This window comes from Anolis carolinensis, chromosome X (assembly GCF_035594765.1).
Source record: "Anolis carolinensis isolate JA03-04 chromosome X, rAnoCar3.1.pri, whole genome shotgun sequence".
NCBI lineage: Eukaryota > Metazoa > Chordata > Lepidosauria > Squamata > Dactyloidae > Anolis > Anolis carolinensis.
Window position 1 is genome coordinate 9,777,899 of NC_085847.1, and position 25,219 is coordinate 9,803,117.

General features: G+C 41.8%; 1 protein-coding gene across 1 annotated transcript in view; it reads left to right on the top strand.

The window, feature by feature from the left end:
* Nucleotides 1-15,417, top strand: part of aacs (acetoacetyl-CoA synthetase) — a 30,606-nt gene extending 15,189 nt beyond the window's left edge. Inside the window, exons 9-18 of the mRNA XM_003222734.4 lie at nucleotides 343-423; nucleotides 931-1,055; nucleotides 2,977-3,041; nucleotides 3,435-3,557; nucleotides 3,760-3,873; nucleotides 4,783-4,908; nucleotides 5,320-5,389; nucleotides 7,051-7,109; nucleotides 9,955-10,157; nucleotides 12,551-15,417. Coding sequence (XP_003222782.1) covers nucleotides 343-423; nucleotides 931-1,055; nucleotides 2,977-3,041; nucleotides 3,435-3,557; nucleotides 3,760-3,873; nucleotides 4,783-4,908; nucleotides 5,320-5,389; nucleotides 7,051-7,109; nucleotides 9,955-10,157; nucleotides 12,551-12,688 — 1,104 coding nt within the window. The 3' untranslated portion in view covers nucleotides 12,689-15,417. The remainder of the gene's footprint in view (nucleotides 1-342; nucleotides 424-930; nucleotides 1,056-2,976; nucleotides 3,042-3,434; nucleotides 3,558-3,759; nucleotides 3,874-4,782; nucleotides 4,909-5,319; nucleotides 5,390-7,050; nucleotides 7,110-9,954; nucleotides 10,158-12,550) is intronic.
* The last annotated feature ends 9,802 nt before the right edge of the window (nucleotides 15,418-25,219 follow it).

Below are 25,219 nucleotides of genomic sequence, written 5' to 3' on the forward strand. Positions count from 1 at the left end.
GACAGATTGGAAAGGAAAGAGCCAGCTGTGACCCAGAGAGATCATTGGAGGGTTGCGGGAAAGAGCCAGCTGTGACCCAAAGAGATCACTGGAGGGTTGCGGGAAAGAGCCAGCTGTGACCCAAAGAAGTCATTGGAGGGTTGTGGGAAAGAGCCAGCTGTGACCCAAAGAAGTCATTGGAGGGTTGCGGGAAAGAGACAGCTGTTACTCCAAGAGGTCATTGGAGGGTTGCGGGAAAGAGCCAGCTGTGACCCAAAGAAGTCATTGGGTTGCGGGAAAGAGCCAGCTGTGACATGTTCATGTTTTTCCCCTAAAATATCTGTCTTTCATCCTTACTTCCAGGGAACTTTAATTCAGCACTTGAAGGAGCATATCCTGCATGGCAACATGACCAGCAATGACAACATCATGTACTACACAACGGCAAGTTGTGATTTTTTAAAAATAAACTAGTGTTGAGATAAAGCAAAACCTTTGCTGTGTTGTTCTTCTTCGTTGCTCTGGTATGACCCCAAAAGAGATCTGGAGAACTATGGTTGCCTACCATTGTTTGTATTGGCCACTATGCAGATGTACAGATGTATAATATATCTTTTGATTGATCAAGGTGCCTATTAATCACTATAGGTAAAGATGGTGCATATAAAGATTGGTGCATGTATATCTATAATCCATTGACTGATTAATTGAGGTGCCTTTCATGGCACGTTGCAGCTCAGCCTTGTCCTCTGCTTTGGAAAATTACTTGGGACTCGGGTCACACTTAGACCGCATCCTGTCCATTGCTTTTTCACAGCAGCCTAGAGATTTCTGCAGCGGCCTCTTTAAGAGGAAGTGTGAGATTGTCTTTGCACGCCTGGGAAGAGGTGGCGAGAGAAATGAATTCACAACAGAAAGGAGAGAAACTTAACACGTATCTTTTCCTCCTAGACCGGCTGGATGATGTGGAATTGGTTGGTGTCTGCCCTCGCCGTGGGTGCTTCTGTCGTCCTGTATGATGGGTCTCCCCTCGTTCCATCCCCCAACGTCCTCTGGGATTTGGTTGATCGACTCGGGTAGGTAAACTATGCGTTCCAGTTGGCAAAGGATTAATAAGGTCATCCTGACATTGCCACCAAGGTTCATCTCAGATGCTTCCTTAAGTGATTTACCAGCTCCAGGGTGTAACAGGACCGGAGAGTAGAAACAAGGTTCCCAGATGGTCAGGGACCTTGTCGTTGCTTTGGTTTTGCACTTTTGGAGCCTTATAATATCAAGATTTTTTTTGTGGGGGTGTAGTTGCAGTGATAAACTCTTGCCTGATAGGTTCAAGTGAGTGAAAATCACGCAGCACCATCAAGATGTAATGGCAGAATGGGAAAAGATATGGAGGAAGAAACTAAAATTCACATACACGGCCGAGTTGAAAGAAAACTGGTACAGTAGAGTCTCACTTATCCAAGCTAAATGGGCCGGCAGAAGCTTGGATAAGCGAATAACTTGGATAATAAGGAGGGATTAAGGAAAAGCCTATTAAACATCAAATTAGGTTATGATTTTACAAATGAAGCACCAAAACATCATGTTATACAACACATTTGATAGAAAAAGTAGTTCAATATGCAGTAATGTTATGTTGTAATTACTGTATTTACAAATTTAGCACCAAAATATCACAATATATTGAAAACATTGACTACAAAAATGGCTTGGATAATCCAGAGGCTTGGATAAGTGAGACTCTACTGTATAAGATTTTTTTTAGATGGTACATCACACCGGAAAGGCTAGCGAAATTCAGTAAAGGGAAGGGATTTGGGAAATGTTGGAAATGTGGGAAACACAAGGGAGACTTTATACACATGTGGTGGGGATGTAAGAAAGTAAAAAAGTTCTGGCAGGGAATTCATAAAGAAATGGAGAAAATACTTCCTAATTTCTCTTGGGAATTACCGATTTTCAGATGGACCTTAATACGGAAAAGCTCTTCATATATATGGTAACGGCAGCTAGGATATGCCTAGCAAGACACAAGAAATTCCTTCAATGGAAAAATGGATTTTGAGATTATTAGACATTTGAAACATGGATTTATTAACAAACAATATCACAGAATAATCCACTAAGACAAAAGACAGATTGGAACAAACCGAGAATATATCTGACAAAAGAAAAAATTGAACTTTTATGAAATATGTTCAAAAATTACTGTAGGCTCTAAGATTTAAATGGGCGTCTGCTGGTAAAGTGTACAGAAGTGAAGAAAACATGTCTCGCTATGCAGAAGATCTGGAAGGACTACACATTTAGTTTGTTTGGGCTTCCCCCCCCCCCTCTTTTTTTTCTTACCATCTCACTGTTTCCTATATTCACTCTTTTCTCAATCTATTCAAATTGTTTCCCCACTTTTAATGTATATTCAAAATTATATATATATATAAAAGACGTAATGCAGATTAAGCTTTTGGTAATAAAGGTAAAGGTTCCCCCTTGACATTAAGTCTAGTTGGGTCCGACTCTGAGCGTTGGTGCTCATCTCCATTTCTAAGCACATCACATAGTCTTGGGAAGTGTCCGACGTGTGATCCAATCCAAAAGCCAGCATAGTGATCTTGTTTGCTGTGCACTAATCTTATTGTGTATCTAATAATAATGATAATGATATTGTTGTAATGTGATACAGTGTGGTGCTAATAATACAATTTAGTAGTATTAATTTTATCACATGTGATGTTGCTGGTACTGTTGCGTTGTGGTGGTGTAGTACAGTATAGTGATGTGTAGTGCTGGTGTTGTGCTATGCTGGTAATATAACTTACTGCATGTATATATTATTTGTAAGCCGCTCTGAGTCCCCTTCGGGGTGAGAAGGGCGAGATATAAATGTAGTAAATAATAATAATAATGTAGTAATAATAATAATAATAATAATAATAATAATGTAGTAATAATAATAATTAATGATGTAATAATAATAATAATTCCTTTGGACTGTAGAATCACCATCCTTGGGACAGGTGCCAAATGGTTAGCGGTACTGGAAGAGAAAAACCTTAAACCCTGTAAGTACCAAAATTCTCTTTAATTTTTCTCTTGTCTTTGGAGTATCTGTGTTTCTGTTGAATTCTAGCTAGTTCCACATCAACATTGTTCCTGTGGAATTGTTCCCCTGTGCATGCGTTGCTGTTGTCACCTGTGGACAGTGAAGGCGTAGTTGAAGGCTTTCATGGCCAGAATCACTGGGTTGCTGTGAGTTTTCCAGGCTACATGGCTATGATCCAGAAGCATTCTCTCCTGACGTTTCGCCCACACCTATGGCAGGCATCCTCAGAGGTGGTGAGGTCTGTTGGAAACATGGCCATACAGCTCGGAAAACTCACAGAAACCCAGTACACTTTGAGTTTGTAACTGGATGCTATTCTGTACTCGCTTCTTTCTCGGTGCTTTCTCCCAAGGCGAAACCCACAACCTCCAGACCCTCCACACAATTCTGTCAACCGGTTCACCCCTCAAGCCCCAAAGTTACGAGTATGTTTACAAGCACATCAAGAGCAACGTTCTTCTGGGATCCATTTCAGGTAATATTTGGCAGACCTTGAACCTAGCTGAGGATGTGCCATTATGGGAATATGGCCCTCCAGTTGTCCAATATGTATTAAGTATGTGGGTGAGCTTTCAGTTCTTGAATGATACGCATCTATTATTTGCAAGTTAAGTGATAGGATTTTGACGTTTGTCAGAGAAGCGTTGATGCGATTTCTCCTTCGTTCCCATTTTCAGGAGGTACCGATATTATTTCCTGCTTTATGGGTCAGAACGTGTCCATCCCAATTTACAAAGGCGAGATCCAGGCCCGGAATCTTGGAATGGCTGTGGAAGCCTGGAATGATGAAGGTATACATCTTGTTCTTCTTACTTGTAATTAGCTTGGGTACCTGGCAATGCCCGGGATATTTGAAAAGGGCATTGTTTGCTTTTTGGAAGTTAGGAAATATCATATGTTACGCTATGTCTTAGAAAAAAACCCTCAGTTTTTGCTTTTGTTTTTTATGAATACTCCCATTAGAAAATGCATAAGGATGTGGGTGAACTACAATTCCCAAAAATCTTGAGTCAACTCTCCCAAAACTTCCCCAGGATTCACAGTTGGCCATGTTGGGTCTGTGTGCCAAGTTTGGTCGAGATCCGTCACTTACTGGGTTCAGTGTTCTCTTAATATAGGTGAACTATAACTCTCTGATGCCAAGGTCAATCACCCATAAAGCCTGCCAGTATTTTCAGTTAGCCATGTTGGGTTTGTGTGCCAAGTTTGGTCCAGATCCATCACTTGCTGGGTTCAGTTTTCTCTGAATATGGGTGAACTGTAACTCCCATTTTTGGTACGGTTCAGAGTGCTCTTAGATTGCAGGTGAACTATACATCCCAGTCCCCACAACTCCTATAAATTATAGTGAATTCTCTCCAAACCTTTCCAGTACGTTAAATTGCTGAGCAATTCCTCTGTTTGCTGTGTGCCACAGGAAAGTGTTGGAAAGGGTTAAGAGAGAGGCAATGGGCGGGGTCATGCAAATGAGGAGAGAAAGGAACACTGGGATGTGCTCGCTGTAACCTGCAATGTCCTGGGAGGGAGTGACTTGGTGGCTTCTCAGCACTGGGAGCTATAGCCTGTTTGTGTGCCACACACACACATACAGATTTTCACTTTTATTATGTGTATAGATGGAGAGACCAGTTGCATGATCAATAGTTGCTCTGTGTCCAACGTATTGGGGAGGAAATAATTTGTCTTGATCCCTTCAACAGGCAAGCCAGTCTGGGGAGAGAGTGGAGAGTTGATTTGCACCAAGCCCATGCCTTGCCAGCCGACACACTTTTGGAACGACGAGAATGGAAGCAAATACAGGAAGGCCTATTTCTCAAAATTTCCAGGTTTGTGCTGAAAGGATGTCTACGTGCTCAGAGCAGAGCTTTCCAAAAGTTTCATGTTGGCAATACTTTGGAGGAAGGAAGGAAGATCTGAGCTCCAAAGACTCAAAGGCAGATTATTTTCCTCATGTAATAGTCACACATCCTTTTTGTGGATGGAAAAAAAGGAAAAAATTGCGACTATTATGCGATGAAATACGGTATATTTTTGCTCTTTTATATTGTTGCCTTTTTACATATCACATTTATTTGTGTGAATGCAAATGGCCTATGGTCTAGGCATGAATAAACGAACGAACTGATAATGTTTCCATGAGCTGTTTTTGTCAATATTTAAGGCCGCCCTGTGCCAGCCAGGTCTGGAGTCCGCATCCAATGACCTGGTTGACCTTCTTTGTGGCTTTCTCTGGACAGGTGTTTGGGCGCACGGCGACTACTGCAGGATCAACCCCAAGACAGGAGGCATTGTCATGCTTGGCCGCAGGTAAGCCGTTCCATAGACGATTAGCTTGGCTTGCTGCTCACCTGTTGGCAAAAGAGATGCCAAGTTGACTTGGATGGCCTTTTCGAGGCCGTGCCAGAATATTTCGCAAAGCTATTCTTCTCCTCCCACCGCTCCTTGTGCGGCATCCTGCGGTCCTTCCCAAAGTTGGAACAAAGGGATTGCTGCTCCCCTTGGGAGGTGAAAGCAGAGCCCAAGCCAAGAAGCAGGAAAGGCTTTTGAGAAGTTGAGTACCTGTCCCCATTGCCAGCTTTCTGGCTTATTTTGCCAAATACAACTATGCGGTTTGGCGTTCTACAGCCTGGAAAACTCACAGCAACCCAGTTCTTCCCAATGTCTCGATATGAAGGCATGGAGTAGATTTTCCTCCACTTCCCCATTTGTTTTAAGGGAGACTTGAGATATGAGGGTTGAATGAAAAGTAATGCCTCCACCTTCGTAACTCCTCAACAGAAGACAGTACGGTCTGCGGCAGGTCCTGGCTTGTTCAGTAGACTCTCCTCTGCAGTTCCATTTGGCAGGAAGCCTTAGCATTGAACGGTTGTGTTGTTAAAGTGCGAAGTATGGAACCCTGCGCAGACGGGGAAGCCTTAGCATTGAATGGTAGTGTTATTAAAGTGCAAATTATGGAACCCTGCACAGATGGGGAAGTCTTAGTATTGAACGGTTGTGTTGTTAAAGTGTGAAGTATGGAACCCTGCGCAGACGGTTGGTCAATGTGACTTAACATCTTTAAACTTACTCGCTCAATGACGCACAGTACTCACATCAACACAAACATCAACAGCTTGCATTCTCTGATGAATCTCCTTTGGGGTGACACCTTCTGCTGTCAAGAATTCAATGACTGCTCTTTGCTTAAGTCACATTGACCGACCGTCTGCGCAGGGTTCCATACTTCGCACTTTAATAACACAACCATTCAGTGCTAAGGCTTCCCCGTCTGCACAGGGTTCCATACTTCACACTTTAACAACACAACCATTCAATGCTAAGGCTTCCCGCCAAATGGAACTAACTGTAGAGGAGAGTCTACTGAACAAGCCAGGACCTGCCGCAGACCAGGACTGCCATCTGTTGAGGAGTTACGAAAGTGGAGGCATTACTTTTCATTCAACCCTCATTTTTTGTGTTTACCCTTTGTTCCCTATTGTTGGCTGGCACACCAATTGTTGAAAGTTTAGAGGCAAGAACTTGCACGATACTGTCATCTTTAGTGCCACTTCTTCACTTACTATTTCGACTAGTTCTACCTGTATTTGCTTAAGATGGCTCTTCCTGCTCCCTCCAGGGTTGTACTGAGCCGTTAGAAAATGTCTTTAATCCTCCTGTTAAACTACTTTTCTGAGATTGCCTTGGGTATAGAAACCACAGCAGTTGAAGCTATTTAGATTTACAGCTCATATAGACTCTGTTCTTTTTTCTTCGTCTTTTCTTGTTTAAACCTTTGGAAAACGTGGTTCTTTGCCGTACGGCGTTGTTATGGAAGAACAGTCTCTTGTAAGATGGTTAAATCCTAGCCTAGGGATTGTTTCTCTGTTGCATATTTTAACTCAGCTGGCTGCCTGAGAATCAAGATGAGTTGTGTCTGGTTTTGCAAATCTTGACTAAATGATTTTTTCCCTCCTCTTGGGCTTCTCCAGCGATGGCACCTTGAATCCAAGTGGAGTCAGGTTTGGCAGTTCGGAGATCTATAATATCGGTAGGTCATTTACATTTTATCTCCCCCTTCTTCCCATCCCTGAGTTCTAATTTTCACCCAGTTTATCAGAAGCAGGAAAATTATCTATACTGTAGAGTTAATAAACCAATGCAACAGCCAGCCAAGTGTCTGCTGTGGACTCATCTTGTTGTGTTTCAAATAATAATAATAATAATCATCATCATCATCATCCAATACAACAGCCAGCAGAGTGTCTGCTGTGGACTCATCTGGTTGTGTTTCTAATAATAATAATAATAATAATAATAATAATCATCATCATCCAATACAACAGCCAGCAGAGTGTCTGCTGTGGACTCATCTTGTTGTGTTTCAAATAATAATAATAATAATAATAATAATAATAATAATCATCATCATCATCCAATACAACAGCCAGCAGAGTGTCTGCTGTGGACTCATCTTGTTGTGTTTCAAATAATAATAATAATAATAATAATCATCATCATCATCCAATACAACAGCCAGCAGAGTGTCTGCTGTGGACTCATCTTGTTGTGTTTCAAATAAATAAATAAATAAATAAATAAAAATAAAAAAAATAATAATAATAATCATCATCATCCAATACAACAGCCAGCAGAGTGTCTGCTGTGGACTCATCTTGTTGTGTTTCAAATAATAATAATAATAATAATAATAATAATAATCATCATCATCATCATCCAATACAACAGCCAGCAGAGTGTCTGCTGTGGACTCATCTTGTTGTGTTTCTAATATTAATAATAATAATAATAATAATAATAATAATAATAATAATAATAATATATAATAAAACTTTATTTGTATTCCTCCCTATCTCCCCAAGGGGACTTAATGACTTAACATCAGCGGAAAACCTTTACCTTTACCTAATGTGTGCTTTATTCTTTTCTCCATCTAAATGTATTATTTTGGGGTGGGGGGAAATAAAACACCTCAATGCTTCCAAGGATGGTTCCAAAAGCACTTGGGATATTTTGTGAAGCTTTTGAAAGAAAGCCTTGCAGGATGAAATCGTCACCTTGGGGATGCCTTGCCGGTCCCCGTCTTCCACGGACGGAGGGACGTGGCATTTGTGGGACGAAGCGTGCATGGCGAGGATTGTCTAGAACCATCTGGCGTGAGCAATCCCTCGGCCCTGGTGACTTGGCGCTCTCTTTCGAAGCGAGAGCCAAGACACAGGCCCTGCTTGTCTGGAGCGAAGCCTCCTTAATGGATCCCTTTGACTGATCTCGGCTGCCATCATTTTTGCTTGGGCACAAAGAGGTTGTCAGCACACGCCCATGAAGTTGCCGGAGGAGCCAACATTAAGGAAGGGAGGGAAGGCGCCGTGGGGTCGAAAACGGGGACGGAGTGAATCGGAGCATTGTTGGGCTGTAATTTTCTCTTCCTTGTGTGGGCTGCAATTGAACTTTAGTGGCCTTTCCTTCTCAAGCCCTGTTGTTCTGCCGCCTCCTTTTCCTTGAAACCTTCTCTCTGTTATGTGGCGTCTTTTTGGGATTGGCGAGGAGAGGAAATTTGCGAAATGCAACCTTAAGAAATCTGGATTTTGCACGACATACGTGACCAGGGATTAATTTCTGTGGGTATTAAACAACTTTTCTGAAATGCAAATGCATCCACGGCAGTGAGTAATCGTCTCGCATCTTAATACCAATTGTTAATTTCTTTTCTGCCCACCAGACCTCCCAAATGATGCATAATACAATATATCATACACACGCACACACATATATATTAAAGTAGATTAAAACCCTTTTACAATAACTGTGTGAAAACCAATTTGGAGAATACGTACTATAAAACAACATATAAAACAAAACTACAAAATATAATTAACATAAACTAACGGTACAACTACAAACTACCTTGCTAGGCTCTACTAAAGTGCCCACAATACACGAAAATAACAAATAAAAGGGGGAAAGACAAATGACTTCCCACTTTCCAGCTAATGGTTATACTTATTCAGTTATTCAAACAATATAAATATATATTCAAAGTGATTTAAGTGCATCTTTCTAGGATCCCAAAGAGCTTTGTCTGAAGGGCTGTTTGATGCTTTTCAAAAGGGTGGGTTTGTATGTAAATTTGAGGCTAAATCACTTTAATCCTGGCCCAGATTATTGAGATCAGTGAGACTTACATCAATGGTGAATAATAAATCCCATTAATATCTATGGGTCTTTTCTGGTTGGGAGCATAATGAGATTTTACACATACACACCATGCCTCAAAAGTATATAAATCTTTAACAGCTAATAACAACAACAACAACAACAACAACAATAACAACAATGCTAACAATAATAGTAATAATAATGCTAATAATAATGCTAATGATATAATAATGCTAATAATAAATATTATTTGCTTGGTTGCTGTGAGTTTTTCAGGCTGTCTGGCCATGTTCCAGAAGCATTCTCTCTATTCGCCCACCTCTATGGCAGACATCCTCAAAGGTTGTCTGAGGTTTTCTGTTGGAAACTAGGCAAGCGTGGTTTATACACCTGTAGAATAAAACACTGGTCTGTTGGAGGCAAGTGTGAATGTTGCCATTGGCCACCTTGATTATTGTTGAATGGCCTTACAGCTTCAAAGCCTGGCTGCTTCCTGCCTGGGGTAATCCTTTGTTGGGAGGTGTTAGCTGGCTCTGATTCCTGTCTGAAATTCCGTTTTCTGATTTTTTTTACTGTCCTGATTTTACAGTTTTTTAATACTATCGGCCAGATTTTCCCAACTGTGGTTTGGTTTATGGGGAACTTCTGCTGTTTCCTGTCCAGGGCTTTGTGGGACTCCTACATCTAAAGTAGTACTTTCTTTTTTCTTCTTTTTTCAGTTGAAGCTTTTGAGGAGGTGTCGGACAGCCTCTGCGTCCCGCAGTACAACAAAGACGGCGAAGAAAGGGTCATTCTTTTCCTCAAAATGGCCACCAACCAGGAGTGCAGTCCAGATTTGGTGAAACGCATCCGAGAAGCCATCCGGATTGCGCTCTCGGCCCGGCACGTGCCCAGCCTCATTTTAGAAACGGAAGGCATCCCGGTATGTCAGGACATCTTTTTCTTCTTTCCTGTTGCTGCATTTTTTTCCCATTGTCATTTTGGAATAGTAATTAAGGAGCCGTTGTCATCTCTCTTCAAAGCCCACACATGCCTGGAAATTTAAGCCTCGTTTTTTTTTCCTTGAAAAAAGTAGGTTGGGGGAGCCTTATAAATAGTTTGTCTGTGTCACTTAGCAACGTGTGTGTGCGGCTTTCCTTCCTGAATGCACCTTTGCTTTTCTCTTTCTTTAAAATAATAAATGTCCTTTGTCTATATCTATGCCTTGGGTTAAAAATATAACAGTGGAGAATCCTTGGGTGCTGGCGATCAATATAAAATAGCTTCTTGATCAAAGCTGCCTCGATCCCCATACTCTTAAGTATGGATCAAGTCAGATGACTTCCTCCAAAAAAACAATTGTCCTCAGATCTCATAACCAAATGGTATCTAGCAGTTCCAATGGGAGCCATGAGTTAACTCACTCTTCTGTATTATTATTATTATTTATTTATTTATAATCATAAACTGGCATCTAGCAATCCCAATGGGAGCCATGAGTTAACTCACTCTCCTGTATTATTTATTAATAATAATAATAATAATAATAATCAACTGGCATCTAGCAATCCCAATGTGAGCCATGAGTTAACTCACTCTCCTTTATTATTATTATTTTATTATGACACAGCAAACAAGATAGATATGCTGGATTCATATCACAAAATCACAAGTTGAACACTTCCCAAGTGTCTAGGACTGTGTGATGTATTTTCGGATGATGCGTGCAGATCCCAGCAGGGTGGCCTTTTGCAGCTGGCAGATCGTAATTTTGTCAATGTCTATTGTTTCCAAATGCCGGCTGAGATCTTTTGGCACAGCACCCAATGTGCCCATCACCACCGGGACCACCTGCACTTCTTCTTCTTCTTCTTCTTCTTCTTCTTCTTCTTATTATTATTATTATTAGTATTTATAATCATCAACTGGCATCTAGCAATCCCAGTGGGAACCATGAGTTAACTCACTCTCTATTATTATTATTATTATTATTATTATTATTATTATTATTATTATTATTATTATTTATAATGATCAACTGGCATCTAGCAATCCCAATGTTCTAGGTGGCCTTGTGTTGTTTGCCAGGAAACCTTCCATCATGTCCAACTGTGGCTTTCAACTATGGGCATGCTAGCATACTGCCCACTGCCAAGAAAATGTACTCTTATAAATGCCGCAATGATGGGCCCTGATCTCTGTTTTTGTCCAAACCCTGATAGATGAGCTTCAAATAGCTCCATAAACCGAAATGCTGAGAGCAAAGAGAATGGCACAGAGCAGCAGGTAACGGAAGAATCCGAGTTTAGATCATTCATTAGCTCACGTTCCAAACTAAACTCTGATTGTGTTTCTGGTACAAATGTGCTGACATGAAAGCAATCAGCTTATATTCAGTTCTTCTTTGGGTTCTCTTCCCCCGACCCGCCACCCTCCGTTCCTTTTTTCCTTTCGGCCACAATGCCTGCAGCTATATTTAGGTGTATTTTAGTTGCTTGGAAACAATTTACCTGTCACCTTTCCCGCAGCTTTGAAGCGCAGGGGCCTGTCAGCAGCCCAGATTCCAGGTGTGGCTTGCAAATAACCTCTCAGTGGGAAGGAAGAGTGTCACAATGCAGAAAAAAGGGAAACTGAGCTGGAACCTCAGTGTTGTGGAATACGTTAGCAGCGGGTGTCCCATCACTCAAAAGTGTTCCATATATCTGGGGCGAGGGCAGAAAAAGGCAACCGAAATTACCAGGAGCATTGACATGTAATGAAAGTCAGCCACTTTTCCTCATCACCTTTGGGACTGGAGATTTCCTACAGGATACCAATCTATATATATAAAAAATGTAATGTGCATAATTCCCATGGAGTAAACAACAAAACAACTGGACCAAATCACACCAGATTTGGCCACAAAAGACATAGTCATCCAATCTATGTCTTTCCATCAAAAAATCCTATAAAATCAGGTCCAAATTACAGAAAAACCTCCAAAACCAAAAATTACAAACTACGCATGCGCAGAGCCACCTCGGGAAACTTGGTGACATCCATTCAGTATGTATCCTTCTTGCTCTGTGGCAAGGATGGCATTTGAACGCAGGTCTTTCTGATTCAGAACCCAGGAGTATGGATGGATCTACACTGTTCAAAGCAGATAATTTCGATTTTATATGGCAGAGTTGATTGGGGCCTCTAGCTACTGTTCACCCTCTTTTTCTCCCTCGGAAAGAATGTGCAGGTATGAGTGAACATTGTATTCCTCCTCAGTCCATGAATGGTAGTCACCATCTTCTGGTTTCATGTCTGTGCTAACTCTTCCCCATTGTCTTCTCCTCTGCTTCTCAGTACACAATAAATGGAAAGAAAGTCGAAGTGGCTGTCAAGCAGGTCATTGCTGGGAAGGAGGTGGCTCAGCGAGGGATCTTCTCCAACCCGGAGACCCTGGACCTCTACCGAAACATTCCCGAGCTCCAGAACTTCTGAAGGAGCCTGCCTTTCCCCATCCTTCGATGTCTGTGGGTGTGAGCGTGTGCGTCTGGTTTTGTACTGTGTATATAATCTGTACATGGATGCTGTATGTACAAGAAACTTATTTAAGCGGCGGTGTTTCTTTGAACAAAGGGAAATGCTGTTTTTATTGCCAAGTGCTTCGTGGAAAGGCTTTTTTTTAAGGAAGGAGTGCAGTGTTGTGGATTTTGGCACGTCGACATTGCTCTTCCTCCAGCCGAGAAGAGCTGACTTTCCCTCCTTTCGGGTCACTGGGTGCAGACATTTTTTTACAATGTATAGGAAAGATCTGTTTTCTGTGTTGAACTGCATCTTTCAAATTAAGGGGTGAGTGTCACTTGGGTGGTAGGGCCATCCTTCTTTAAGATCAGGTTTGAGTCTTCTGGGGATTTTTTAAAATCATGGAAACATTGGAAAATGGCAGGAAAATGCCTCCCTAGAGCAGTAGCGACTGTTTTTTGCTCACAGTATTTAGTCATAGGAGATAGGTGCATGAAATGTCGGAAATGGGCAATCAGCCACAATGCCTCAGAGCCCATAAAAATTACACTATGTAACAAAATTAGGAAAAAAAACCTGTTCCTGGTTTGAAAGTGTTGTTCGTGTTTAATTGTGCGGAACTTGCTTTAAAAGTAGTTGTTATCCTCCAGAAACTTTGTTTTTGTGGCCGCCACAAAGTACTGTATATACTCGAATATAAGCCTAGTTTTTCAGCCCTTTTTAGGGCTGAAAAAGCTCCCCTTGGCTAATACTCGAGTGAGGGTCCTGGCTGGCTTCTATTCAGGTTGGCTTATCCTTGAGTATATAGGTATTCAGAGTTGGACAGTTTATCTTATTAAAGTCTAATTATTATTATCTTAAATTACAGTTTTATATAAATATTCAAAAACATTTAACCTACTGATGCCTCAAATAATGCAATTTTATTAATATCTATTTTTATTTTTGAATTTGACCCATAGCTGCTGCATTTCCCACCCTCGTCTTATACTCGAGTCAATAAGTTTTCCCAGTTTTTGTGGTAAAATTAGGTGCCTCGGCTTATATTCGGGTCGGCTTATACTCGAGTATATACGGTAGGTTGAATTGGTTGAGAGCACAAATCTTTACATCAGGTTACAACTTGACTCTTCATCCTCTTCTTCCTCCTCCTCTTCATCCTCCTCAGCTGTTTGGTAAATAGATTTAATAACAAAAGACTTTCACCATAAAAGTATACAGCAGAGTAGCTTATTTAGCAGCATCAGTGTGACCCAGAACCAGTAGCCAGTATCAGTCAAAATAAAAACATACAGACTATTGTTATCTTCCTTCTGAGGCTTTTCTTGTAGGAAAATAATAGGCTTGTACTATTTACAAAAACAAGGTTTTCATAACATAAACAACGTTCTTTCTACTTTCTTGTTCTATCTTTGCTTCAGCTTCTTTCCTTCAGGCTGGGCTTCTCTCTAAAGTAGATAAAGAACACACAGCAATCTTCAAACTGAAGCAGCTCTCTCCTTGGAGCAGTCAAACACAGCAGCACTCTTTACACTGAAGCAGTCTTCACACAGGAGGAGCAAGTACCTCACAGGCACAACTGCTCATACATTACCCTACTGTTTTTGCTTAGCTATTGCTTCATTTTAATTCTTTCAGTGCCTGTACATCACTTTTTGTAATTAAAAATACACTGTTAATTTTCAATATTTCTGACAATTTATAACCCAGGAACAAAAATCGTGCTACATACATAGTGTTATTTTCGGAGGCGACATCCTCCCCAGAATCTTTGGAGGATTATGAATCTTGTAGTCCAAAAGAGGGAACTTTTCCAAGCTGTTTGGGGTCCAGCAATTTGGTGTTTCCTTGACTCTTTCCAGAAACTCTTGGCGAGCTTGGCTGGAAAATCCACATTGGAGATGGTTTCTGGTAAGGAATCTTACCCAGTTAAAGGATTTCCAACCAACTTGCTTTAGGGAGTGTTGGTTCTGTTTGAAAACCCTGAAAAAGAAAGAGAATGCTTCTTTGTTTTTTATAAAATTATCAAGTACAGCATGGCGTGCTGTTCTCAATAATACTTGACTTTGGCTGCTAGGTTTGAAAGATTGTGACCTTTGTCCGGATCCGCCGGTGTCGTCTTTCGATTGATGGGACCAATTAGCCCGACCTGGCCGGTTTGGGCCACCGATTCCTTCCTAACTGGCCATGAAAACACAGCTGTAGGTCAAAACATAAGGAGAATTGCAGGCTGCCTATCTTTGAACCTGACTATTGGGAAAGAAAATAATAAAGTGAGCAGGCAGCATTTGTGAGATGGAAGATTCCGCCGCCGTCAGGTCCAGAGAACTCTCTCGAATCCGTCAACACTATATCTCTCAGAAGCCCCAAAGAGCTTTGTGTTTGGTGGCCAAATCTTTTTTTTTTTAATCTTTGGGGCAAGGGGAAATGCATTTAAAATGTTTTTTCTTTGTGTTTTTTAAGACTCTGTCTCCGTTTTTAAAAACTTCTTTTTACCTAACAAAATAAGCCGATACAAGTGTGCCCAAAACATCGCAATGATTATGTTTTTGATAAAGGAATGCTAAGGGAACGAGTCCAGCGTTCAAGGAGCTTTTGCTGCACTTTGTTTGGGACTTTTTCCTTTTTCGGAATCATGATGTTGAAACACGGTCAATGATGTTTGAAGGGATTTCAATGTAATAAAAATGCAGAATAAAGTTTCACCTTTGTCGGAGTGAATTTGATCACATAAGCACCGCTTTGTAGGGAGTCAAGACTGGTAAACCTGACATTCATAGGCATATACCTCCAAAAAACAACAACAACAAAAATAGGAGGCTGTCATAGAAGCAGTATCTGTATCTCATATAGTGAAGACATCTCATCCGGTCTCAGCCACTGATTGAGGTTTTGGGTTTTAGCCTGCCACTTTTGGACTCTTGCTTGCTGAGGTGGTCCTGCGAGAATCTCTGTAGATCGTAGGAAGCTGTTTCTTGATTTAAGGCAGTGCTTCTCAATCTGTGGGTCCCTGGGTGTTTTTGGTCTACAACTCCCAGAAACCCCAGCCAGTTTATCAGCTGTTAGGATTTCTGGGAGTTGAAGGCCAAAACATCTGGGCACCCACAGGTTGAGAACCACTGCCTTTAAATCAAGAAACAGCTTCCTAAGATCCACAGAGATACTCGCAGGAACACCTCAGCAAGCAAGAGTCCAAAAGTGGCAGGCTAAAACCCGGAACCTCAATCCATGACTGATACCAGAAGAGAAGATTTTTTTTAAAGGTTAAATCAACAGCGTAACAGCCAAATATATCAGTAGGTTTGTCACATTAATCGATAACCTTGGGTATTAACATGCTACTCTAGAATAGCTCTTGCTTGGATCCTAAAAGCTTTCAAAACAGAATATAATATTATTAGCAATATTATATGTATATACAATATATTATATATTTATAAATTATATATATATATATATAGCCAAGGGTCGGAGAAAGAACTCTTGTCTGTTGAAGGCAAGTGGGAATGTTGCAATTAGCCAGCTTGATTAGCATTGAATGGCCTTGCATTCAGTAATAAACCTCACTTGCCTAGTTTCCAACTGACCTCACAACCTCTGATGTGGGCAAAAGCTTCTGGAACATGGCCATACAGCCCAGAAAACTCACAGCAACCCTGTGATTCCAGCCATGAACGCATGGAAAAGAGACCTTTTCCTGTGCCTGAAACCACCTCCTGAGCCCGGTGCCTCCAACGCTGCCGTCAGCATGCTAAACGCAAATGCTACATTAGCCGTGTACGTGGCTTCATTAAAACTTCATTACACATTCTTTAATTCATGCAAAATGGTTGGAGTTTACAAAGCACTCCAATCATTATTAATAAGTAAATTTGGAATAGTTCATTAATTAATGCCAGTTGGAGAGGCGTCAGAGAACAGAGGGAGAATACTAAGCCGAAGTGGGTCTCTTTTCAAAATTGTGTCTTTCCTGAGCAAAGCACGGCAGAACTTGGAGAACTGGTGGCAGATGGGCCCGGTCTCTTGTTTGCATTTCCTGTGTAGCTTGGCAGCGTCGCCTTTGATGCATAAATAAATCCAAAAATGATAGGCTGGGGGTGCTTCATGTATTGATATTATTCCTTCTCCTGGGGAAGAGAAGTGGAGCAGGCCACATCCCAGAATTATTGCCAGACATCGATAGGAAATCACACCAAGGTGCCCTCCGTATCCTTTGCAATGGATAACCAGCATGGGAAGAATTCGTAAATAATGTCCATGAGCTCTCGCTGTGCCGGATTAGCGTGTTGGCTGGAGTTTTCTTTCTCTGTAGTTCCATATATAAGTATTATTATTATTATTATTATTATTATTATTATTATCATGTCAGGAGCAACTTGAGAAACTGCAAGTCACTTCCTGTGTGAAAAAATTGGCCGTCTGCAAGGACGTTGCCAAGGGAACATTGCCCGGATGTTTTAATGTTTTATCATCCTTGTGGGAGGCTTCTCTCATGTCCCCGCATGGAGCTGGAGCTGATAGAGGGAGCTCATCCGCACTCTCTCCAGGTTGGATTCGAACCTGGCAGCCTTCAGATCAGCAACCCAACCTTCACGTCACAAGGCTTTAACCCACTGCACCATCATGGACTATTATTATTATTGTTATTATTAATTTGTTTTTTTTTCCTTCTCCTATGTAGTCCCATAAATAAATCTTCAAGATAACTACATCGCAAATGTCATACCAAACACTGAGATATCAATGGTCCTGATGGTTTCAGGCATATTGATGATTGGGAGGAGGATCAAATCAAACGTCAAATAATAATAATAATAATAATAATAATAATAATAATAATAATAATAATAATATATTTAACGTTTGATTTGATCCTGAAACCATCATGACTGTTGACATCTCGGCATCTGGTATGACATTTGCAATATAGTTTCTCAAGTCGCTCCTGACACGAAAATAATAATAATAATAATAATAATAATAATAATAATAATAATAATAATCAGAAAATACATCACACAGTCCTAGACACTTGGGAAGTGTTCGACTTGTGGTTTTGCGAAACGAAATCCAGCATATCTATCTTGTTTGCTGTGCCATACAACGTCGTTGTGTTGATAATAATAATAATAATAATATATTTATTTACCACTCCATTTCCTCCAACAAGTGTACAAAAACACTCAATTGTCAGAAACATCATTCAACAACTTAAACATAGTAAACAAATAAAACAACGTCATCGGAACAGAATGAAAACAATGACATTAAAATGGACACAGTTACATCAGGAATCAAATATCCATGATCAGGGCTTCGAGGTAGACATGGTCAATTTTAAGGGATAGGTAAGAACTTGTACATCAGAGTAGCATGTACTCGACTGTGTACTTTACTAAAGCTATGGTTATTTGTATTTCTACTTTTCTGGTCAAAGTTTTTGTTTTTTTAAACTTTGTTTGTGTTTTCAAATACATTACAACTTGTACACTTGCTTCGCTTCTGACACGATAAATAAATACTGAATTTCAGTAAGATCGGGATCTTAAGGTGGACGGGCTCCACCGAATTGAAGCAGGGACAGACAGTCTATCTTTGTGGCTTGCACTACATTGCAAAAGTGTGGTTTCCGTATTCTCAACATGCTGTCAAGATCCCAGGGGAAAGGGCTGAACAATTCTTTGGTTTTTGACCTCCAGGATCCGCTCCATTGGTGTGTTTGTATTGCAAAAAATATTATAAATGTTCGAAATGTGGATATGCGCCATTCCAAACCCACCCCCAACCTGGATTGTATGCACAAATTCCAGCTAGAGTGATGTTCTCCAGCAACACGGTAGCAGCTGAGATGTCGAGAATGTGCTCGTTCTTCCTGCCGGGGACTTGGGGGCCTCGTTTAGATTCCAATCATGAGATAATCAACCGCCGTCAAAATGCCTTTCTTGACACGATTTGCTTGCAGATGGAAGGCCTCGCTTATGCAAAACAGCCGAGCGGTTCCATTAGCCAACCCCAAAGGTGAGCCTCCAGAATATGTTTTGGCTCTCCACACAGAGACATTGATAAAGCAACAGCTGTCGGTGCAATTCCTCATCATTATGTCTAATGTTTCCCATGCATGCATCCAGAAGAACCGCAAGCTAGCCAGGCATTTTTGCAGAGATCAAGTTCAGCGGTTAGCGCAGGAACGGATGCAATTCCCTTGCTTTTCGCAGAACACCTACGATACTAGTCCTTGGTAAGCCATCATTTGGAGTTTGCTCTATTTCACACTAGCCCATTCCCAGAAACCCCTGCAGTATGCTCAGTTGGTCATGAGGCTTCTCAAGTGTGGTTTTGATCAAATATCGGTGGGGGTTACTGTTTCTCTGGATGCAGGTGAACTATAACTCCCTTTTCCCCAAACTTGTCCAATATGTTCTATTGGTTATGAGGGCTCTGTGTGCCAAGTTTGGTCCTGGTCCATCATCAGTGGGGTTCGATTGCAGGTGAACTATAAATCCCAGTACCTAGGATTTTTACTTTTATTATGGATAGATTTAGATATAGGTAAAGGTAAAGGTTTCCCCTAATGTTAAGTCCAGTCGTGTCCGACTCTGGGGGTTGGTGCTCATCTCCATTTCTAAGCCGAAGAGCTGGCATTGTCCATAGACATCTCCAAGGTCATGTGGCCAGCAGGACTGCATGGAGCGCTGTTACCTTCCCGCCGGAGTGGTACCTATTGATCTACTCACATTTGCATGTTTTCAAACTGCTAGGTTGGCATGAGCTGGGGCTAACAGCGGGGGCTCATTCTGCTCCCGATATAGATATAGATATATATATACTAGCTGTGTCCATCCACGCGTTGCTGTGGCAAAGTGTGGTGGTATGGGAAATAAAGTATTGAGGAACACAACTAAGGGGGTTGCTAGGACACAAAGTGAATGAGGCCTAAAGGGGGCAGGGCCTACTCTTCTGACGGGTAGCCGGGGGAGAACGGCTCTTCCTCGTCCTCTACAATTTGGACTTTATTTTTCTAGGGTTTTTTTTTTTAAAATTGAAAGACATACATTGGATGTCTCTGTCTTTTGTGGCCAAATTTGGTGTGATTTGGTTTAGTAGTTTTGTTGTTTACTCCATGGGAAAAATGCACATTACATCTTAGATAGATAGATAGATAGATAGATATAAATAGATATAGATATAGAGGAAGTAGATATAGATAGATATAGATATAGCTTGCTTCTTCGCAAACCTTTTGACAGCCGAGCAAAGTTCAGCTGGAGGGCAATGCTGGTTTTGGGTTCCGTTTTTGCACCCTCCCAATGCTCCCCCCAATAAAATTGGCATTTCAGTTTTGTTGCAGAGTGAGAGGGATAAAGAGAGAGAGACTGAAAGGTGACTTCCAGTGAAGAGGAACATGGCAGTGAACCATATGCCTTTGGCATATGGTGTGCCACAGGGTTCTGTTCTCTCTCCCATGTTATTAATCATCTGTATGGAGCTGCTGAGAGAGGTAATTCCGAGATGTGTGCCCAATATCCTGGTGACACTGAGCTCTATTGCTTGTCACTTCACACCAAAGATGCTGTCAATAGGCTTGAACAGTGCCTGGAATCGGTTGGAAGTAGGCGAGTGGGCTGAATTTAAAAGGTGAGAAGGTGGAAATGTTACCAGTCTGCACAATGTCTGGTTTGGAAATATCTGGACGGGACCTGTTCTAGATGATGATGATGATAATAATAATAATAATAATAATAATAATAATAATAATACTTTTATTTCTTACCTGCCTCTCCTCATGGCTCGAGGCAGATTACAACATCACTAGAAATAATAATTATTGGAGGGGTTTGGGAGGTGAACTGACCTTCCTTTCTGGGAGTTGTAGTTCACCCACAACCAGAGAAACTGTACTTCCACCGATGATGGACCTGGACCACACAGAACCCACATGATGAACTCAACCTACTGGAGGGGTTTGAAGGCACTTAGAAGGCACCAGGATTGTTGGATCCAGTCCAACATGGGACTATAGCACATATGTCTTTATGGGGATTAAAACTGATTTGGAAAGGGGGTGGCAGGCCAAATAAGTTTGGGAACCACTGTTCTAGTCCTACCATCCTTGGGTCTCTGCTCCAGGTATCCAAATATATGCTTCAGTCAATAACTGGAGCTGCTTGATTTTTCCTGGTAAGACATTGGTATGCGCCTGTCTTTGCTACATGTCCAGCCAGATATATCCTGATATCTGACATGTCACGAATTAATGAAAGACTACACTGATCCCAAGGAGAGCGTCTGGTACGAGATGAATCCACCCAGTGCAAGCATACCGAGTCTTTTAAGTGACCCGACTGTTTGAGATCGCCAAATCTATTTCATGCTTCGTTCGCTTCAGAGGTTTTGTCTCTGGCTTGGAACGGTTTCGCTGCTCCGTCAGAGGACAGCAGAGACGGAGGAGAAGGGATGGGTGGCATGCAAACTTTAAATACCGTGGGGAGGCGGGGAAATGATTATCTAGTGCTAGAGATAGTCCGAACGTAGCTTGGAGAGCCTGCAACGTGTTAGATTGCTATCCTTCATCTCCTGGAAATGTGTCGGTAGAGGCATTATTACATTCCACTGGCGAAAACTGGATTGGAAATGTGTGGGTTGAGGTGGCAGTGGGGGAACATTGGAGACTTTCTGCCGGTATGTACTCAGCCTTCAGGAAGGGCAAAGATATCGAGAGAAAATTAAAATAAATTTGACATATTGAAAGGCACATGTGAAAGAAATTTACGGTGTGTTTGCTTTTCCAGCGCTTTTGTTAGTTGGTGTTCTCTATTCGAAGGAAAAAAATTAACAATTTATTTATTTACTTACAGTATTTATATTTATTTATTTATTTACAACATTTATATCCCACCCTTCTCACCCCGAAGGGGACTCAGGGTGGCTTACAAGTTATAGGTAGTACATACAATACATTACATTACTGGTACAGCACAACATAAGCACCATACACCACCACACTACACTACACCACAACGCTGCAACACCACTAGCAATAACACATGCAACACACAATACACACATATATATACAATATATCACATCACTAGCACAGCACAGTCTGGTGGGAAGCTCTATAGACCAGTGGTGGAGCAGCTGCCATGGATGCAGAAGATCCTAAGTTCAAAAGAATAAGATGAGAAAATTGGGGTCCCTTCTACACTGTCATATAACCCAGTATCTGATCCCAGATTATCTGATTTGAACTGGATTATATGAGTCGACACTGCCATGTAATTGAATCCAAATTAGATAATATGGGTTCAAAAACTGGATTGACCTGACAGTGTAGAAGGAGCTTGGGTTGATGGGAAAGAACGTCAATGTCTTAGCGCCTGCAAAGTTGTTTAGGAAAATATTGGGATGACTAAACCAAAGATCCAACTTGGTATAGTATGAGGCCCTTTCCTATGAGAATCATCTTCATTATTGGTGTAGGGGACTGGCCTTGTTCGTCCCGCGCATTCAGAGGGGAAATAAAGGAGAGAATTCCAAGAGAGCAATAAAACAAGCCTTTTATTGTTATCACAGCTATAATAAGGCAAACAGCTGTACATACCCCAAAGGGCTGTATCATGCTGCATGTGCACAGTTAACAAAGAATATATATCTTTGGCTTATCTAAAATTGACCAATAGCTGAGGGTTTTCCTCACCTTCCACACCCACTTGGCATAAGTGATACGTGTGACCTCACTTGTTAATTTCAAGCTAACTTTCGGTCTTGGAACTTCCTGGAGAAAGGCACCAGCTCACAGGAAGGGAGGGGCATATGCAAAGGCAAAGCCACAGAGGCAAAAGTTTACTATTTTCTGGCTTCATTGGGAAATGCAAGACGCCTCATGATGGAGCCAGCCATGCTGTCAGCCCAGGTATGCTATGAAGTCAACAGCTGTCTCAAATTCCTGGGCTTGGTTATGGAACTCCGCAGCAAGAAATAAATAAATGGAATGGCCCCCTCGCTTTGGCCGTTAGCAACTCCGATGACAGATTGATTTAAAAGCAAGCCAAGATGTGGGGAGTGGGGGCCGTGGAGGGGGGAGCGCAGACAAATCAAATTCCACCGTCTGCTAGATGATGGCTTGTATTGATTGCCACATACAGTTTCAAAATCTGTATTGATGGCTGCCGTATTCTCAGCTCTGCCTAGCGTAACCTATGATTAGATTTAAGGGGAGACCAGTCAATTCCGATGCCATCCAAATATTAAAAGGTTTTGTTGCGAGCGTGGCGCTTTTGCGGGTTGTGGGACTGATTGAAATTTCCAGGGAGGCCGTCGAAAGTATTATTTGTAAAGCCTTGAGACAGCAGCTTCCCCAATGGCGGGATAACTTTGTCGCTTTAAGAACAACAGCGGCAATGGCGGAAAGTGGGGAACACATGGAAAGGAGATTAGATTTGGATCCCCATTCTAGATGTTGGTTTGATCCTCATTTTTCTGGTTGGAACAGACTCATACGTGAGCTAGTGGCTGTCTTTAACTCAGAAAAGAAATGACTTGTTTCATTTCCCAACATGGGTATATGGTCAGCAAGTTCAACAGCTCCGTGGTTTAATCTGCTGCGCCACTGGGGGCTCCACTAGACTCCTATTGATTCAGGCGGGGGAAATCGCCTCTTCCCGCCCTTGGGAAAGAACCAATTTCACCACCTGCACCTTTGATGAACGGGAATGCTCGCATCGGAATCAGCATTTCTACAGCCAAAACCCATCCTCTGTCATTTTTGCATGATTGTATCAATATATGATGTTTTGTTTCTCTCGGGTCTTGAATCGCCAGCCCAGCCCTATTAATGGGCCATGCCATGTTCATCTCATAACACAATAGCATTCTTGGGTAGGGCCAGAGATGCCCTCAATCACTTTGTTATTTTTCCTGTTCAGTAAAAGGAACCCCATTCATCGACACTTAATCATCCCTTGTCCTAGCCCATGCTGGCCAGTGAGCCAAGCCCCTCTCTGTGACTAGTCAGAATTAGAGGCATGGCTGCAACCTATATATAAAAAGGGCTGTGAAACTGCATTCTGTATGCTACCTACTTTGTGAATGAATCACTAGCTAGCATCTTATCTGCAAATAATAAAATCTTCCTTGGCTGAAAATCACCGTTTATCCTTGCTTGCTGGCTAATTTCAATTGGGCCTAATCTGTATGCTCGCCACAGCAGGGACTCACTCAAAATGGGCAGCTAAGACTGATCACTTGCCTGGGTTTCTGCCAACAGGCTTCTCTCTGGTCTCACTGCCAGGGGTTGCCTCCTAAAATGGGTCCAACAAGTGGAGTATCTTGCATTTATTGTCCCTGTTGAACTAAGATTCGAACACCTCCCTCTCTCCTCATGGGATGAAGTCCTCCAGTTTTTAATGTCTTTGACCATTGATTAATATGCCTGAATTTGATGGGAGCTGGAGTCCAACAACATGGGGGTTGGAGGCAAGAGGTTGCCAATCTCTGTTTCAAGATCTTTTGCAGTCCATGGCCAGTTCGACCACAAACATGGTGGGATGCAGTCCAAAGGGATAATGGTGTCAAGCCAACTTGTACCTCCTTTCCCAGAAATTGTAGGGCTCCACATACAGTTAATGGTGTGCAATAAACCATTTTTTTATCCCAAGGGACGATAAACAACATTGCCACATTGATGGAACAGCTCACAACATCCTGACAAGCCAATCTATCACTCCAGTCTCAAATATTATATTTCCACTTTCCGCAGCGAGAAATGAAAAGCATAAACTTCTGTGGGTTTTGAGCACGCGTGTGTTATAAAGTACAATTGTGTAATAGAATTTGGATTGTTACAAGAATAAAGAGAAGTGGGGAAGGAGGAGATGGCTAATAAAAGAAAAATGAAAGCCATTGCTCTCCTTCCCGGGTTGGATTTAAATGACGCTGTGTTCAAGTATTTCTTCCCCCCCGGGAGAAGTAAATTGAATGTAGAGGAGAAGAGAGAGAAACAATGGCCTCGCGGGCATTCAATTTACAAGGTCAAGTAGGTAACTGAATGGAATTGTCACATCAGAATCCAAATCGTGGCCAGCGCGCAGAATCCTTGCATTTTTGCATGGAAGTAATTATATGTTACAGAACTTAGCAGGCCTCATAGCTTCATACAAGGAGAGAAACACAGCCAAACAAATGGATGATCTGCAACCCACGTGCACCCCAACTGTCCTTATGTAACAAGCACCGTCCTTCCACGTCAGGCATTGGGAATGTTCAGGCCTTCAAAAACTGATAGCAAGGACTATACCAGGGGTCCTCAAAGTTTTAAAGTGGAGGGCCGATTCACAGTCCCTCAGATTGTTGGGGGGCTGGGCTATGATGCAATAGTCCAAAATTAGGATTGTTGTTGTTGTTGTGTGCCTTCAGGTCATTTCAGACTTAGGTCAACCCTCAGTCTAAAGTTTAGGACAGAGGCCAGGTCAATGACCTTGGAGGGCCTTAGTTTGGGGACCCTGATCT